Source organism: Lepidochelys kempii, chromosome 12, assembly GCF_965140265.1.
Source record: "Lepidochelys kempii isolate rLepKem1 chromosome 12, rLepKem1.hap2, whole genome shotgun sequence".
Lineage (NCBI taxonomy): Eukaryota > Metazoa > Chordata > Testudines > Cheloniidae > Lepidochelys > Lepidochelys kempii.
Genome location: NC_133267.1, coordinates 36,552,888 through 36,565,570, shown reverse-complemented (window position 1 = coordinate 36,565,570; position 12,683 = coordinate 36,552,888). Strand labels below are relative to the sequence as shown.

Here is a 12,683-nt window from a genome sequence, read left to right as displayed (position 1 = left end):
CCTCTTTGTGTCCATAGCCAGAGGAGGGAGCAGCTAAACAAGTGAGATGAGTCATGTTGCAGCAGCCTCAGGGAGAGATCTCCGCCTCTCTACAGGACAGAAAACACGTGCGCTGAGTTGCCAGTGGAAGGATTATTTACTAATGCTTTAATTTTAGTATCCAAGTTTCTGCATGAGAGATCAGGAGTTTTAGTGATGATTTGTAGAAGCACAGAGAGTAGATTTAAATAATTTAAGCAGCTCGACGGCATTTACATATTTATTATCCAGGGAGACAGCATAGAGGGTTTGTCTCTGTGCTTTTCTTCTAAGTTAATATTTGCATCACACAAACTGCAAACTTTTCTGATTTAGTAGAAACCAGACTGAATGACAGAGCAGGTCTGGACTTAGGTAGAGTCCATTTCCACTAAATGTGCTGGTGTGACATTTCTATGTACAGAATGTCTTAGCATTAGGGCTCCTGGCATCCAAATGACGTTACGAACCTGTGCCATGATCACTTGGGAAATCAGCAGTGTGGCTACAATTCAGATCCTCCTATTCCAAAAGCAGGAGTAGCAGACTACTGCCATCTTAATTGAAGGAGAATCTGTTAGTTATTAGCAGTGTGGGGCCAATGATACACAGTTGCACTGTTCTGATTTCTTTTAGTAGATGGCAGTGGTGCACATATATGCTACACAGTTCATTACACTAATTAGCACTAGAACTGGTAGAAAAACCAGGAGAAAAAAAATCACAAACAAAATAAACAATTTGAAAAATTTCAGCAGCTTTTCATAGTACATATGATCTTAAAGAACTCTGCAAACACTAACTCCCTATTTCCACACAACAACCCTTCCTCATATGTGCTCGTGGCCCTTTGCCCCTGTTCCAACTGTACATCAAAGCGGGGTCCAGATTTCATGGTGCTTCAAAGGTTGGGGGCTGACTGGAATAAAAGTAAGAGCTTACAGGGCATTCTGGGTGTTTGAGGACAGGCTGCAGCAGGACCCTGATCTGAGACGGGGAAAGGAAACCAGTATTGTCAGACCCAAATGTTCAAAAACCATGAGTCCAGCCCCCCCCCCCCCCCCAATCATGATAATTGGCTTACAACATGAGGTTTTAAATAAATAAAAGTTCGTTCATTTTCATTTGCCTTATGGCTTTTGAGCCTTTAAGGTACTCTGGTTTCCTGCCTTTCTCTGCAGCTGTGAGGGCTAGCAACTCGCTGGTTTTGAAAGTGAAGGCTGAGACTCTTCCGCAATAGCATGGGGCTGGCGGTAGGGAATTTATGAAAAGTGCTAGAACTTACTAGACTCGTGAGAGTTGGTAACACTGCAGAGCCCCGGATCACGGCTGCTGTTTCCTTTGAGGGTTGTGAGCCGAGATAGTGCAAGGCTTCAGAGCAGCCCTTCGCAAGAAACTCAGGGAAATATTTACCCTCCAAGGAAGGATCCTGAAAAGCCTTTCTCAGGCTGTATGTAAGGAGCCCTGCAGCAGCCAGGGTGACCTGCATGGCCTAAGGGAACTTGCAGACCCAGCAAAGTGTATTATGATTTTAGTTACAAAAAGAGCACCCTGAGCCCCATAAGGAGGAGCTCTCTTATCTCAGCCCCTAGGGGGACACATCTCTGGGGCCCAGTCCCAGCCTTAGCGCAACCCAAGGGCGGTCCCCATGCTGTCTCAGGCCTTGGGCACGCAATCATAGCTTGGTAACTAGCGCTTTCCTCTATAGTTCCCTGCAATGCTCCCACTCATGCAGGAGGCCCAACGGCTAGTCAGAGGTTGAAAGGAACTGCCCCCACTGACTCAGGGCCTCGCACCTTCCATCAGACAGTGAAAACTACACCCCATTTTAAGGCCTGCACACAGTCAGGGGCCAGCCCCTGGAGCCCAGGTAATTTGCTTACCAGCAGCAGAATTTCAAAGGCAAAGCACAAACCCCTTAGGAAAATTAAGGGGGAGAGGGAAGAGGATGCTCCCAACTCCCCCCAGTAAGACTAAAATCTTCTTCATCAGTGTGAATAGCTACCACTGTCCTGGCCTGTTGATCGATAGCCTGGTCCAGGCCTGCTCCATGCCTGATGAGCAGGAGGAGAGGCAAGGTACTTCCCCAGTAAAGAAGTAGCTGGCATAGGGAGGCATTATGCCCTCTCTCCTTGGCAATATGTTTCCTCCACCACAGCGATGAGCTTTATCAGACATTACTTACAGCAGCCAGCGTTCTTGCTAGGGCTCCAGAGAGAGTCAGCCATGCACAGACAGGAGCCAGGCAGCAAGTGGAGGGCATCTCAGCTAGCGCAGGGGGATACATGACTGTGCAGAGAGAGATGCCCAGCTGGGCAGTAGGTAGGGTAACCTGCACCCCAGGGTGAGGTGGGGCTGTGCAGCCATCAAATGGTGTCCCACGGGAGTTCCCAGCGAGGGAGCAGGCAGTATGTTTCCCAGCAACCCCACGAAGATGCCCAGCTGTGCATCGCTCCAAGTTGCCGAGGAGATATACAGCTTTGCTATGACTACCAGAGCCCTGCTTTTCAGCACTTGGCGTTTTCCTGCTGGGTGGGGACTCATACCTGCTGCAGGTTTGTTTTGTCCTGTGCCAGATGCTGCCTGTAGTTAGGGACTCAAAGCTGCCAGGCCCGGAATCCCTCTTAGCTACCTCATCTCTCTGATTGTGGGCTCAGTCAGGTCCCAGCAGAGCGATGTCTTTTCAAGTCGCCTCTGTGTAGAGCGTGACCTTGAGGCAGGGATCCATTCCCGACTGTAGCGATGTCCTCGCAAGGTCCTCCAGCTGGCTGCAGGAAGCGATCAGTCATGATGACGCTGCCGGCTTGGCTGTTCTACCAGGAGCAACACAGTGCTTGAAGACAAAGTGCCTGGTTTCTTTTCCTCCCTCCTCTCTCTTAGCTCCTTAGAAGGGCAAAGAGTTCAGTCCTCTGATGTCACGAGAGCTAAAGCCACTGCATAGCCAAAATCATTCCCAGACAGAGTCTAGACATGGCCAGTCACCGATCATAAACCATAGGCCCTGTAGGCCAGCCCGAATACTCTGAACCACCTGGCCCCTGGTAACTCTGCTCTTCCGGCCTTTGCCTTTCTGATGATACACTAGAGGAGCAGAGCTCAACTAAGCAGCTGCGCTGCCTCTGTCTCATCTCCCATTGAGGTGGGGCCGTGCTGGGGGAAGGCAGGAGGAGCTGAGGAGCTCCTGCCTGGAAACCCCCCAGGCTGCAGGGCCTTGTGTGAGGCCTAAACAGGTTCTGGGGCTGCAAACGAGCAGCCTGGGGCTGGGTAGAGGCATTAGGTCCTACCTCCCCTTGCCTATGATGGCTGGCTTATACAGACTGCAGTTGGCCCCAGTGAAAGGGGGCTAGATGGTGACTAGCAGTAGCCCATAGGCTGAGGCAAGGTGGGATTTGGGGGTTTCCCTGGGGAGAGGAGACCCAGAGACTGTGAGGGTACTGCCAGAGGGCAGACCCTCCAGACAAAGGGGCACCGGGGTCTGGAAGGGATGTGAGGGCCAGCAGTGGTGAGGACACCGGCCTGCAGAGGGCGCTCCGGAGCTGGAAAACGAGCTAATTCCCAGCAGGAGACAGCCAGCCAGCAGGAGGCGCTGCGGAGATGAGTCTTGCATTGCTACAGGAAAGTATTAAAAATAGCCCAGGCCTTTCCACCTCTTCCCAGCCCTGGATGCGTCCCCAGAGCCAGCGCTTAAAACTCTTTTCAAGAGGTCGTTGCTATAGAAACACAAAACAAAGTCCCAGTGTCTCTTGGCACAGCCCTGGCTCATCATCGTTTAAAGTCAAGCCAAGTCTCTTGAAAGCTCATGGCAGGTGCTGCTTGTGTTTTGGTTGCCATGCAACTTGACATGCGCATGGAGCTCGGCAGCGGGTCAGGTGATCTGGTTTGGCATTTGGGCTGCATTCCCCATCGGAGTCACTGGTTGGTTGGATGAGTTTTGTTGCCTCTTGCAGCGTTGTCGGATGGTTAACATACTGGATGCTAGGAGAGTGGACAGCCCGGGACATTGGGATACAGGAACCTTTAGCTTCTGCTGCAGCTCACGGGATTGCTGGTGACCTTGGATCACCTGGGGGAAATGAGCTGAGATTCTCAGACCAGTTCCTGGTGCTCAGGTGTCCTCATAACACCACCTTCGCAGCTGGCCCCCTCACTGGCAGCCTCAAGTGGAGAGGCCAAGGGCTGATTGGGCCATGGAGACTGAACTCCCGTCTCACCCTTTGAACTGGACTCACCCTGTAAAGGTGGAGACGCATTGACTTGGCAGCATGGGGGCAAGCTGGTCCTGCCACAGCACATAAGGTACCTGCTCTGGGGATTAAGCAATGGGCTTAAATTGCAGCAAGGGTGCTTTAGGTTGGACATTAAGAAAAACTTCCTAACTGTCAGGGTGGTTAAGCACTGGAATAAATAAATAAGCATAGGGAGGTTGTGGAATCTCCATCATTGGGGATTTTTAAGAGCAGGTTAGACAAATACCTATCGGGGATGGTCTAGATAATCCTTAGTCCTGCCATGAGTGCAGGGGACTGGACTAGATAACCTCTCAACGTCCATTCCAGTCCTATGATTCTATGTGTAAAAATGTAAGCCAGCAAATGAAACGTGTTAACGTCAAAGACCTAAGTTTGACTGAACTCTATATTTCTCCATTGCTGGACTAGCGTTGGGCAAGACACCCAGCGTCTTTGATACCACTAGAAATTTTTACACCCTAATGCAGTTTGTTTGCTTATTAATTAAGATGTTTTTTAATTATACACATAGCTTATAATTTCTCCAAAGGGTTTGTAACCCCAGGTCCTGATCCTACAAGCCCTTACGCATGTGTTCAACGTGAAGCCTGTGATCATTCCCGTTGAATTCATGCCATGGGACAAATCTTAGGCTTCAAGCGAAGCATGTACGTGTTTGCTGGCTCAGGGCTCGAGAGAAGCAAGCATGTGCTGGGAAAGGAGGGAACGAAACAAACAAGAAAAAGTCAGTTATTCCCTTCTTTCCCCTGTGTCAGGGGTTCACTACTCCCTGCTGGGGCGCCTCCTTGTGGCTGTGTCTGGGGAATAGCTCCGCCTCTGACACCCCCTTCCATGTCTCATTCGCGCTGAGCCCCCCCTCACACTTTAGGAGTTGCAGTGCTTTCCCGTTGAGACTCAGGATGCTAACTCTTCGGGACTGGGCCAGGTCATTCTAGCAGTCCCTTTCCTGGGTATCAAAGTCTCACCAGACTGGCTGTCCGGGTATCATTCCCAACAGTCCTCCAGTTCAAGGCTAGGCCACTTCATTTGTGGCTAGAGGGGAATCCGGGCCTGCCTACTACTCAGGTTTCCAGCCTAGGGACCTTACAGTCAGCAGCCAGGGTCTGCTCCGTCCCAAACCTTGCCGCTGTTTCCCTGGACTGCTTCCTACTCTCTCTATCAGGCTTCCTTATCCACAACCCTCCCGAATAGGTGCACCCTTGTCTTAGGGTCAGTGTCCCAGGGCTTCTACTCTTCCCCTGGGTTTCTCCTTCATTCCTCTCTAAGTCAGGAGAGTGACTGCAGGTTTCCCACGCTGCAGTCTCCTTCTGCCTTCATGCTTGGCCTTATACCAGCCCCCTGCTCCTGCTCAGCCCGGTGAGGCTTATCAGGTAACTTAACCCCTTCTGAGCCACATTAACCCTTTTCAGGCTAGTGTGGGGTGAACGCCCCGTCACACCTCAGCCACTGCCATAACCTCAGCATCTGTCAGACTGTTAAACCCTTTGGGACCACCGAGCACACTGCTGACTCAGCAAATCACGGTAACAACACAGCACCCTTTGTGTTAGTCATTGACTGACTGCACCACAACCTGCCCTCACTCCAAACAGGAGACACGCTGCTCCTTGTAGTCTGGTGCCCTCTCTCTGTCACAGGCCAGAGCCTGATGCTTTCTAAGAAGGCACCTCTAGCCCTTAGATACCTGCTCATTGTGCAGTGCTGTAACTGGGGATCACCGCAGACCACCACATGTCTCCTCCTAAGCATGAGGTTTCGTTGCATAGCTAGGAAGGATGGTAGGGGTCAGAAATGATCCAGCCCACCTTTTAAAGTCCAGCCACAGGATTGGTGCCAGGCCGAGCGACATCATGATCACAAGGTTTAATGTCACCCTTGGTATTATTGCATAATCCTGCAATTCACCTGCTCCAGCATCAGGATTCTTACAGTGAGGCCACTCTGACATCTCTCCTTTCTCTGTCTCTTTCTCAGGTTGTTGAGGGCCTCTACCTGGGAAACATCCGGGGTAAGTATCTTTCGCTCATTCCCTCTCCCAAGCACCAGGGGAGATTGTTGACCGAGCGCGATCAGTGCACTCGGTGTTGTACAGGAGGACATGGTTCCTGCCCCACCAAGTAAAGAGTCCAAGGGCCTGATCCTATCGGGTACTGAGTGCCTCCTGCAAGGGGCTGAGCATCCTCAACTCCCAGTGATTTCATTGTGAGTTGAAGTCTCTCCACACCCACCCAGGACTGGGCCCTTATGAGCCAGAGGCTGTATAAATGGGCCACGCGCTATGAAAAGGACACTCCTTCCTTCCCAAGGAGGCTTTCTTCTCAAGGCTCTAGAGAGACCCCCCCCAAGTAGGGCCTGGAAGTGTTTTATGTATCTCTTTTACTGCTGATGGCACGGTCATTCCCCTTTGGCTGGGCCAGGAGTTTTTCCACATAGCGTTAGGAGGATGAGGAGTAAAGAGAAGAGGCAGGACGAGTGAAAAAAGTTGAAAAGAAAATGAACTACAGAGCTGAATAGGGCTGCCAATTTTTGTTGGACATGTTCCTGGAGGTTTCATCGCATGACATAATCTTTCATTAAAGATTATTCTTTAATACCTGGAGACTCCAGGACAATCCTGGAGGGTTGGCAACCTTAGAGCTGAGGCTCTTTGGACAATGTTAATTCTGCTTTCAATCTGCGTGCTTGGCATGGAGATGGCAGCCAAGTGGAATTTACTAGGTTGGTTCCCTGAGCTGATGAGAGCTAGCACGATGGAGTATGTGCCCCGGGTTGCAGACCTAACCTAAGTAAACCCACCCCCCAGGTTACCAGCTCCTTGTGTCGGCACTGCTGAGACTGGTGGGATTCTAGCAGAGAGGCAGGTTGCTTCATGTTCTCATTTGCATATCATTAGCCTCATGCCTTTCCAGCTTGCAGCTGTTCTCTGGGAAGAGGCTGAGAGGCACCAGGGTGCTTTGTCTGATGACAGATATGAACTGAATTTAAGTGTTCCTCAGGAGGGCTGGGCAAATGGGGATAATTAATTATGAGACGAACCTTTCAGAACTGCCATGCCATTGCTGCTATGAAATATTGCCAGTATACTGTCTGTGGGCCCTCTCTGGGCACCTCACAACCATTAATGTGTTTATCCTGTGACGGAGGGCAGCTTAGGTGCTGGCCCTCAGGATGCTGGGGGTGTGGCAGCACCCTCTGGCTTGAAGTGGTTTCCACCATATACCAGATTTATAGTTTGGTTTAATGGCTCTCAGCACCCTAACTGTTCAAATGGTTCCAGCACCACGGGAGGGCAGTGCTATTAACCCCATCATACAGCTGGAGAACTCAGGCACAGAGAGATCATGTGACTTGCCCACAGTCACATGGGAAGTCAGTGGCAAAGCAGGGGATTGAAGTGGGGGTCTCTGAAATGGCCCACTAGTGCTCTAACCACTGGACCATCCTTCCTCTGTGTGTGTTTTCTTTTGTCCATCTGATGTGTTGATCTTAGGTTTCTCCATCTCACTATCCCCGTACTGTCTGAGAGCCGAGCAGGGAATGTAAGCATTGTGTGCACTAGGCAGAGATTCCATAGCAGGTTGGCTCAGTTTACAAATAAAACAAAATATTTTCTGGTGCATTTTTAAAGGCTGGTCCTGCAAACTGCACTGTAAGGCCGCTCGCTACCCATTCCTCCTTTACATGTCCCCACCAGACCCAGCTCTATGAAATCAGCTGTGTCAAGGGAGGGCAGATGTCACTCCATCTGTTTGTAATCAGGTAAAGAATCCCAAATGTGTGTCTCTCCCTAACCCTTGTATGGTATCTATTAGAGTATATGCCTACCCCCACACTCCCCAACCTCACACACCCCTTAACTTCTTCGACTGTAAACTCCTTAGGGCAGAGTCTCTGGTTTTGTATGTGTTTGTACAGCTCCTAGCACAACCAGGGCTTCTGGGTGCTACCATAATATAAATATTTAAAGAATAATAATACCCAGCTGATATAATCTGCCTATTGCATTTATAGGGGACCTTAAAGAGATGTCACCCCTATGCTCAAACACACCTATAAGGAACCAGCAGTATATGGGCACTGCAATATATAGGCACCGAGGTCTTTATATTTACACTAGCATAACACGGAGCCTGCTGTGTATCCCAGGGCTTAGCCACTCAGGCTGGGTGTTTTGTATTTATTTTGTAAGGGTTGTTTTCCAGGCAGCCCTGCACTTTAAGCATGAAGTCTGGGTGTCGCTGTGGGGTTGCCTTGTATGCCACAGCAGACAGCCTGCATTTCCCGAACAGGGTGACATTTTTTCCAGAGGACGTGAAGGGCTGGGTTTGGTTCTTCAGTGATTCACACCCCCCTGGATTTCTCTCCCCTAGCGAGTTAGTGATCACCATGCCTGGAATGGCGTGGCTGCCACTGCAGAGCCTGTGTCCTCTGCAGGAGCAAGTAGAGAGGAAACATGGGCCAGTGGTTTGGGTAACTGGGTTTAATTCCCTGCTCCAGCAATGCCTCCCTGTGTGACCACAGCCTCTCAGTTTCCCCCGTCTGTGCAAAGGGGATAACAGCACTGCCCTGGCTCCCAGGGGCGTTGTGAGGGTGAGTATCTGAACGGTTATGGGGTGCTTAGATACAGCAGTGATGGGGGGCCAGAGAAGTACCACAGAAAGGGGGCTCTAGGTGACTGGTGTGTTTTCAAACTACTACGCCTGTCCTGATGGGAAAAGTGCCTTGTTACTGAAGCATCTGGTTACCTGGACTGCGGGATCCTTGCCTCCTGTTTGTATAAGAGGTGCGCTGTCTCTAAAGGTCAGGGAAGGGCTGGATGGAAGCTCCATTCGGGATCTTTCTTTCCGGTTAAATGATTTCTCTTCCCCCAGTGCTGGTTTCTAAAGGTGTCTGACGCGACTGGCCATTGTTTGTGTTTACATGAAGCAGTGGGGCCACAGGGCAAAGAAAGGAATGAAGAGAGAAGGGCTGTATGTTTGCATGTCAGTAGAACCTCTCCATGGAGAGACTGCAGAAACCAGAAAGGCCTCAATGGATATGTCTACACTGCAATCAGGAGGTGTGATTGCAGCACGGGTAGGCATGCCTGAGCTAGATCAAAACTCACTCGAGCAACAATAGCAATGATGCCTGGCAGCACAGGTGGCTGCATGGGTTAATTCTGCCCATCCAGGACCTAGGGGATGTACTTGAGTGGCCATTAGCTCAACGCTAGCGTTGAGCTATGTCTGCAAAGTCAACTCACCCACTGTGTGTAATGTGTAGACGGGGGAAGCCGCCAAATGTATATTTTTAAAGAGAGAGCAAAGAAGCGTTGCAAAGCTGTGAGCCATCTTAATAAGGAGAGTGGTCTGTGGTTCTGCGGGATGCAGACTGAATTGTGCCCATGTGTGGCAGAGTCCCCAGGCTACTAATGGAAACTCTCCTGTGGCAGGGGCCCAGACTTTCAGAGCAGGAGGAAACACGCTATCTCTGGAGTAGCGGCAAGGGTCTGAAGGACACTGTTGCACAGCAAAGACACAGATGCAAAGTCCTGGGTTGTTGTGGATTTGTTCTAGTCCTTAGCACTTTTCATTCTCAAAGCCCTTTGACATTAATTTGTTAATCCGCGATCCTCCTCGGAGACGTAGGTGGAGAACTAAGTATGAGTATCCTATTTAAGAATGTGGGGGAAACTGAGGCCCAGAGTAGTTGAGTGGCTTGCCTGAGGTCACAGAGGGAGATGGTGTCAGCACAGGGATTAGAATTTGGGAGTTCTGGCTGTAAGCACTAGGCCCCTCTTTGCTTTGTTAGATATAGCAGTACCATTTACAATCCTAAGTGGACCTATAGGGTATGTCTACACTGCAGCTGGAAGCGAGCCCCCCGGCTTGGGTCCACAGATTTGTGATGGGGGGGCCTGAGCTGCAGCTTCTACACAGCTATGTTTAGCATGCTAGTGTGAGCCCTGCCACAGCAAGTCTGTGGATCCAGGCTGGGAGGCTTGCTCCCACATGCAGTGTAGATGTAGCCACATAGACTAGGTAGTCTTTGGAGCTGTTCTCCGAGACCTGTTTGGAGTCATAGCCTGCCGTGCTGCTGGTGGGTTTATCTCTTACGCAGTGTCAGGGCTGCCTGAAGGAGACGGGCAGAGGGAACCGAAGAGGAGATGGTGATGGGGTTTGGAAAGTGTATGGCACCGCAGAACAATCCAGCAGCCGGTGACGATGCCTGAGGCTGGGCAGGATTTGGGACACACGATGTAACCACTAGAGGGAGCAGTTTATGTCTCTCTACAGGCTAAGCCTTGTTGAATTAGTGACTACTGCCTTTAAACAGGAGAATGGGCTGTAATTCCTATGGGCTGGGCACATCTCTGTGCGTGTTTGTGCAGTTCCATGGGGTCCAAGCCATGGAGGGGAATCTAAATCAGCTGGCCACAAGTCGGCTCGGCTCCACCAACGTGGCTGGTGGAGGTATGATCTTAATGCCGAAAGCCCTGGCATCTTCCAGAGTGAAAAGACATCAAAGCAGTATGGAAGAGGAGCTGTATCTGCATCCACAGTCTCCAAAGGGCTGGGAAGGGGTGACTGTAGGATTCAGAACATCTCAAATGTTGCTTCTGCTTAAATATGGGAATGTACAAAGCCCACAACCCTTCTCACAGTCAAAAGATTGTGGGATTGGATTGAACGATCCCGTCCCTGAATGGTCCCTCAAATACTAGGAACCCAAGCTGGCACCAGTAAACAGGTATGTTTCTCATAGGGCTGATGACATTTTTCCATCAACTTTTTTTGGGATGGAAAATTGGATTTTCAATGAAAGTAAAATTTTCCGGCAAAATGTCTTCTCTCGTCAGAAGCGTTTCAGTTTTTTTTTATTTGTCAGAAAATCAAAACCCCCAAAACTGATTTATTATTATTATTATTATTTATTATTTTGGCTGAAAATTGAGCAATTGGTTTTGGCCCTTTTTGTCCAAATATTTTTTTTGGCAAAGTCAACATTTCCCACTGAAAAATTTCCAGGAAAACCAAACAAAACAATTGCATTTTTGTTGAAATTTTCCATGGAGATGGGGGGGGAGGGTGTTTGTGCAGTTCCAGGGGAGAAGAAGAGGGTTTCAAGGTTCTGACCAGTTTTAATTTCTAAGATCAGAGCTATTAGCAATCGGAAAGACCTATTGGATCATTAATTTCCTGCACCTCCTAGCGCAGACTGTAGTCGATGTAATAGAAAAGACCTAGCATGTACTAAACTGACACTCACTTGATGTTAGCCCAAAGACCACTCCGTGTTTAGCTGCTGCAAACTAATATTCCTACTTAATGCTTTATGGGCTAGCTTTTAAAGAGAGGGTTGGGTGTTTATGAGACTTTTTCTGCCTACAGATTCTGAGGACAGAGAAAATCTGACAAAGAACGGGGTCACCCACATCCTGTCGGTGCATAACAACGCCAGACCCCTTCTGGAGGTGAGTGTGAGTGCGTTCGCAGCCTGGGGAGCTGGGAAGGAGGGAAATGTGAGAGGCGAGCATTGCTGCTATCAAGTGGGGATAATAACGCTTCCCGTAGCCAGGGCTGTGCAGCTGTGTTTGCTAAAGTCTCTGAAGTGCTTTGAGATCTCTGGATGAAGCTCTGCGGCTATAATACCAGTGAGGAGGATTGCTATGCAAAGCAGAGGTGCCAGGCATAGATGGGGCCACCAGAGGGCACCCCAGCTCTGTGCAGCGTTACAAGGCTTCTTCCAGGCCAGAGAAGGAGCCATGTGTGCGGGAGGGGACGTGGCAGCCATTCGTGGGTAGGGTGATCAGATGTCCCGATTTTATAGATTTTATCAGAGGTCCTGATATTTGAACCTTTTTCTTATACAGGCGCCTATTACCCCTCCACCACCGTCCCAATTTTTCACGCTTGCTATCTGGTCACCCTATTAGTGGGTGAGTCGAGTGTTCCTTTTTTGGGATCCTAGATTGTGCAAATAGCTTGGTGTACCCACACAAGCTTGAATCCAGGCCTTTGTCAACTCCAGGCTTGTACTTCTGCCAAGCGCTCCACACAGGGCAGATTGGCCTGGCCTGGGGCCACTTGGGGCACTTCTCTGCTGGCAGCCGCCTTGGGCTTAGGAACTGGATTCGTGATAGGGAGGGTGATGAGTGGGGCAGGTGCCGGGTGCCTGGTGCCATCTGGTAGAGAGTTTTGGGGTTAATCCCAGACACGTTCCCCAGGTGCTGGCGATGGGAGCGGGGCGAGTTTTGGACGCCAGCCCTTTGTGCGTCATTGAGATGAGAGGCCAAATCTCAGAGATCTGTGGGTATACAGGGGTGGCTCGCCCTCCTTTCCAGGGCGGGGCTGGGGTTCCTGGTGGGAGCAAGGTGCAGGTAGAATTGCACAGTGGAAAATAGCAGGTTAGAGTGAAAAAATAATCTGGAGG

General features: G+C 50.1%; 1 protein-coding gene across 1 annotated transcript in view; it reads left to right on the top strand.

The window, feature by feature from the left end:
• The window catches only part of IRF8 (interferon regulatory factor 8), a 73,396-nt gene that overhangs the window by 6,298 nt on the left and 54,415 nt on the right, over positions 1–12,683 (top strand). Inside the window, exons 3-4 of the mRNA XM_073308428.1 lie at positions 6,243–6,276; positions 11,642–11,724. Coding sequence (XP_073164529.1) covers positions 6,243–6,276; positions 11,642–11,724 — 117 coding nt within the window. The remainder of the gene's footprint in view (positions 1–6,242; positions 6,277–11,641; positions 11,725–12,683) is intronic.